The 6,000-nt window shown below is 36.3% G+C and overlaps 1 protein-coding gene across 12 annotated transcripts in view; it reads left to right on the forward strand.

Annotated features, from left to right (window-relative positions):
* The window catches only part of PLEKHA1 (pleckstrin homology domain containing A1), a 55,969-nt gene extending 50,326 nt beyond the window's left edge, over positions 1–5,643 (forward strand). For 5 of the 12 annotated variants that reach the window (XM_072740289.1, XM_025994719.2, XM_025994725.2 and 2 more), the window contains exons 11-12: positions 482–571; positions 3,217–5,643. In XM_072740289.1, coding sequence (XP_072596390.1) covers positions 482–571; positions 3,217–3,531 — 405 coding nt within the window. In that variant the 3' untranslated portion in view covers positions 3,532–5,643. Of the gene's footprint in view, positions 1–481; positions 572–1,852; positions 1,924–3,216 lie in introns of all 12 variants that reach the window. The other 7 variants (XM_072740292.1, XM_025994734.2, XM_072740295.1 and 4 more) reach the window with 2 other exon arrangements.
* Positions 5,644–6,000: the final 357 nt, after the last annotated feature.

The raw sequence follows: 6,000 nt of genomic DNA on the forward strand, positions 1-6,000 counted from the left end.
GGCCATGGCCTATCAAGGAATATGATACTTTGGAATATGACTACCAGTACTTTTTTCCGTATTTAGTGGAGTACTAGAAATGCTGTTTAGAAAAATAATACATAACATGATGTCAAAATGTTTTTTTAACTATACAGTTAACGTTTATACCCTTATAATGGATTCAGACAGTATAGCAGTAGATGGAGCAAAATGAGGTTTGTCTGTGACTCCTTCCTCTCATTTTCTCTCAAAAAGTATTCATATTGACACTTTTGGATGTGTCTGGCCGCCTTAAAATATCAGGTGTCCAACTTCTGTCTCTATAACGTACCTGCTAAACCTGGCTTTAAAAAGCGATTTCTAAAAATTTTTGGCACCATTACCTTGGGATGATCTAGTTGTTGGCACTGTAAGTTTCCAAGATGAATACATTGGATTTATGAATGTAAGAGCGGATTTTGAGGACAAACTGACTGAATGAGTCCTTTCTCTCCCTTAGGCTGATAGTCCTGAGGAGATGCACAGTTGGATTAAAGCCGTCTCTGGTGCCATTGTAGCCCAGCGGGGGCCTGGCCGATCAGCATCTTCTGTATGTTCCCTGTTCTCTGGGGTGGTACTCCTTAAGGCTCCCCCCATCCTGTCCCAGTTATTTTCCTTCCTCTCCCCCTAATGCTTCTGGTTTCTTTCTGTATTGAGATTTATTTGCATGTTGACTTTCATACCAATTGGACTTGCAAAAAAATAATGCATTTCTAATTTAATGCTTCCTTGTAGTGTTATGTATACATAACTTTCTGTGCATTGTATTGTCTTAAATGCACAAGCAGGGCAACTAAAGAATGAACATTTCCTTGCTTTGTTTTAGAAGTTCTTACTTGTCACTAGGTCTAGATTTGTTACAACTGGACCAATTCTTAGTACGGGATGTGGCCCAATCCTGTAAAGTGCCTGAAGTTGTAGCATTACACAGTTTGCTGAAGGCCCAGTTTCCTCTTTACTCTAATTTCAGTTAGGGATTTTTTGACTTCCTGGTGCCCTAAGACCATTGAGCAGCTGAACCCTGTTTTAATACAATTTCATGTTCTCAACCGCTGTTTTCCATTACATGTTCTCATTCTTATTTTCTGGTAGGGTAATTAAAAACCTGCTGCTTTTCACTACCATAATTATCTTTGTGGTGATATGTTAATAAAAATTGAAATAAACGTTCTCAGAAATAATAAAAAATGTTTTTAATTTTTAATTTACCATCATGTTTCAAGAACATGATAGGAGTAAGATTTAGCTTTGGAATACGTCAGTCAAAAAAAAAAAAAAAAAGGAATACTAGTCACTGGCCTCTCATCTGAAAAAACAAATTCTACTGAGGAATAGAAAAAAAAATTTAAGTGTCTTGAAATGTAGCACCTCTGTCTGTGGAATGGAGTCTAACGTGTAGTATGAAAGCCTTGATTGCCTTCTGCAGATTCATTGTAAATGCCAGATATTCCACACTTTTGGTATTTTTTCTGGTAGTAATACTGTCTTTAATAGTTTCCTGGTAGTGATAACTACATATCAGTAAATACAAATCTGTTTCTTAAATTATTCTCCTTATATCCGTTTTGGAATCTCTTAGAAGTCACTTTCATAGGTATTAACTTTGTAACTGCCTGTGTTTTATGTGACCTTTTCAGCAGCCAAGTATGAGACTCTCTGCAAAAACAATGTCTGTTGGGAAGAGGAAAATCTGGAGAAGGGCACTTGTGTTTTGTGCTTTGTGGTGGGGGCAAAGTGGACTCTCTAGCTGTAACTGTCAGCAGAACTTTCTCTTTTCCTCCCTCTCCCCAGTATAGGTTAACTCTAATCTTAGCTTTGCACTGTGTTCCAGATGCGGCAGGCCAGAAGGCTGTCGAATCCTTGTATACAGAGGTATACATCAAGAACTGGTGAATGCAGCACGTATGTGGGCTCTCACGCAAACGTGCCTTCTTACTAGAGGGCCCGGACTCACTCACTACTTACAACTGATCATAGAAAGTTGAGTTAACCAAACTGCCTTTTGCAGTTATCGTAACTGACTTCGTCAACACTAACGCAAACTATTTCACTACAGTCATCCGGTTGGATATGTATATTTAAACCACAATGAAAAGAGATAAATCATGAAAAAACTGGAACCTTACTAATTGAAAAAGTCACATTAAGCTGTTTTCTACAAATTAATTTACTGAATTGCCACAAGTTTCAACTTCTATATTTTATATATTTTGAAATTTTTTATATACACCACTTAACTGCACCCTTGTTCTAATAATATATGCAAACTCATGCATGCATATACAGTGGATAAACTATATTACTATAGCTTGCATGGCATTTTAAATCTCAGGTGAAATTTAGCCAGCAACTGGGAATCTATAGTGTTTTGTCAATTTGTAGTACTTTTTTTTCAAAGCCGCTAGTATCATACATGAACACAGTATACTAGGAACTATATGGCAATGCATTTGGAATGGTCATATTTAAGGATATCTTCAGCCAGAAGCGAATGAAGTAAAGATTCGCACCTGATAGTTACTTCACCACAGTTTTAATAAGTGATTAAATATGTACCCTTTGCTCCCTTTAGAATCTTTAACCATATGAATGTATAACATATTCAAAACTAAATAAACCTAATGAAGGCAGCAGTGAAAAGACTTCACTGTTAATTGGTTGCAGCAAAATTCAGGGATGAAAAACTAAGTTTTTCAGACTGCCAGACACAATAGTAGGTTACAAAAATAGTGAGTTCCACTTATTAAAGAAATACAGCCTTTCCTTTTGATATTCTGCATTTTTATTTTTATTTTTTTTATCTTCCGAAAATACGTGGGATGATCCCTAGCATTGATTGAGAATATACCCTTAAATAGAATGGCAGAGCTGGTTCCCTTGCAGTTGGAGCACTGCATTCCAGTTTAGGCTGGCCTGAGTCTTTAAGTGGCAAAGCTTTGGTGACAGAACTGGTTTCTTAGTGGAAATGGTTGTTGACTGTCATTGCTTTAACCTCACTCCTAAAAATGCATTGCTTTGGGGAAGAACTTGCACATGTATGCTGCATGGCTCTTGCTTCTGCTCTGTGGTGTGTGTGTGTGTGTGTGTGTGTGTGTGTGTGTGTGTTGTTTGTTTTTCAGAGAATAAAGTCTCACACTGAGTTACTAACTTTGTCGTTAATGTTTGACTGTGTCTGACCACCACTCGTCTTTGCAGGAGCATTCCAGCTGTCCTTCAGAACCCAAGCACGCTTTCCGCTCTGCCAGTGCAACAGCCGCCACCTCACATTCCACAGCCTCTCGCAGCAACTCTTTGGTCTCAAGCTTTACCATGGAGAAGCGAGGATTTTACGAATCTCTTGCCAAGGTCAAGCCAGGGAACTTCAAGGTCCAGACTGTCTCTCCAAGAGAACCAGCTTCCAAAGTGACTGAACAAGCTTTGCTAAAACCTCAAAGTAAAAATGGCCCTCAGGATAGAGACTGTGACCCAGTGGACTTGGATGACGCGAGCCTTCCGGTCAGTGACGTGTGAGACGGAAGCGCGTGGAGCCTTGCCTGCCTCCTCGGCCCTTCTAGCCAAAGATGATAAAGGATGAAATGGTTTTTAATACATATATTATACTGCCTCTTTGATGTACTCTTTATAAGCTGATAAACCAAGAATCTAGGGAGTGGCCAAACTAAATGTAATTTCTTTTAAAAAAAAAAAAAAGAAAAACAATGAACGAATGCAAGAAAAAAAACCTAAGTGTTTCAGTATCAACTGTCTGAGGCTTTGTGTGCTCTCTTTTGGGTGATAAAAATGTGTGTGGTATTTTTTCCTAGTGAATTTGACAATTGTTTAACAACTTAAAACATTAAAAATGCTTATTAATTATTTTGGTTGTTTTTAAAATGCTTAGACTTCCTCTTAGATGCTTGATATTTACATATTCTTACTGGTTAATATTATTGAATGAAATATTGTCAGACTAAGATATCTAAAATCATGATGTCTGTGGTGCTGTAAAATTTATACTACAATGTGGACAATTTGGAAACGATAACCATTTTTGATGCTCTGGATCTCAAGGTGGGTGGCAGGTGTTATGTAGAGAGTATCATTGGACCTGTTAGTGAGGGTTGTAGGTTGCACGGGGTTGGAAAATAGAACTCACACAACCATGTCTTGGACATGTGTTTGAACAAACTTAGGACTTGCAGCAGTCTTTGCTTTATGAAACAGTAAAAGTGATTTGGTATGAAATTTCTGGGAGATCTGATTTTCATATCAAGGTTTTATAAATAGTTCTTATTTCTATATTTGGATCAGTGAAAGACCTCAAGTTTATATGTAAAGACATACTGCCCTTAGCCATGTGATTGCAGCCTCTCCTTTTTGTCACTAATTAACCTATATTCAAGTGCCTGTGTCTTCTCATCTTGTTGGAGAATGTCGTTGGATTAATGTGCTCAAAAGTCCTACATGATTGGTTTTAAACATTGGGGTAAAATTAATTTTCAGTACCATAGTTTAATGTGCTAATTGAGATATCCTCTTATGTTGGAGATGCCAGAATGCGTTTATTCTACTACCCGTGCAATATATATGTTGTAAAATACAAATTTGAGTATACATTTAGTCACCGGGATATCATAAATGTAAGCACCACTCTAAAAAACCCGTAGTTTCAAGTGTCTGAATAATAGACCAGTTTGAAGTATCATTTTTATGGTTGAGTCTTAAACATTTGCTTTAAGAAAATAGTCTTGAATTTCACATGCTGCTATTTTTATGATATTTTGCCATCCTACTGTGCTGTTTTGTTTTGAATTCATATGTGTCACTGTTTCTCCTTTCCATTTTCTAAGATGATGTCTCGTTTGAGAGAGAACGGGAGAGATTTCCTACTGCAGTGGTGGGGTCCAGAGGTTACTATCTGTTATAGTGGAATTATCACTGAATCAGTTTAAAAAATCCAAATGCATAAAGTGCACCACTCAACTTTTTTATTCATAAGCTAATACTTTGAAAAGTTATATTTTGATTTTTTTTCTTCTTTGCAGCTACATTGGAAATTGGTGGAATGGAAAGGTTTTAAGTAAATATCACTTTTTCTGCCAATCTATTATAATGGCTGTTTTGAAAGTTACTTTTTCATGAACATACCTAAGAAATCTTGTGTAGACAGTTTGCAATATTCAGGAGCTTCATGCTGTTTTCTTTGGTACAGCTTCTACATTGCATGTTCATTTTAGCATATTTTGGTATTGGTAATTTGTTATATTTCATAGTGGCAAAATACTAGCTCTATTTTGGGACTTTTTATAGAACTACCCTTGTATTCAGTAGCATAGGAAAATGTTCTTGTGATTGTCAGGGTCTCTTAATATTTATCTCAATACTTTTATAATTCTATGAAAATTATTTAATTATTTTAAAACTTATACTTTTCTTGTAAATATGTCACATCTGAATTGTCAAAAATTTACTTTGAATACCTTAATATTTGCTGCATTTTTTTTCCTGTATATATATAACATGTCTTCTTTCAGAATGGGAATATACTGCTTCCCAGTGTTTACTTTTACGTCTGTTATCTTTATAACGTCAAACTGGTTGAACACTGTAATGACTTGAGAATAAACTCAAAATTCTAACTAACTTCTCATTCAGCTCTGGTGTGAACAAGTAAATCAGGACTAGTATCAAATATGTTTGGGTGATTGACTTGAATTTACATATTTACGAACAGACTGATTATTTGGTAACCTTTGAAAGGCATAGTTTGATACAAAATTGCACAAGGAAAGATGATTGGTTTTGTAAAAAAAAAAAAAAGCTTATTTTGTTCCACTAAAACAAAAGAAAAACATGTTCTCTAAAGCAGTATTCCGTATGTTGGCTTCGAGCATACATACTTTGAATCATCCAGGCTGTTTTTTGCAGTGTTGGTTATTGGTTAGACTGGACATGGCATGAGCAAGGTGGGATGGAAAGGGCATTTTGATTGCCAGATGG

The sequence above is a fragment of the Vulpes vulpes genome, chromosome 15, assembly GCF_048418805.1.
Source record: "Vulpes vulpes isolate BD-2025 chromosome 15, VulVul3, whole genome shotgun sequence".
Lineage (NCBI taxonomy): Eukaryota > Metazoa > Chordata > Mammalia > Carnivora > Canidae > Vulpes > Vulpes vulpes.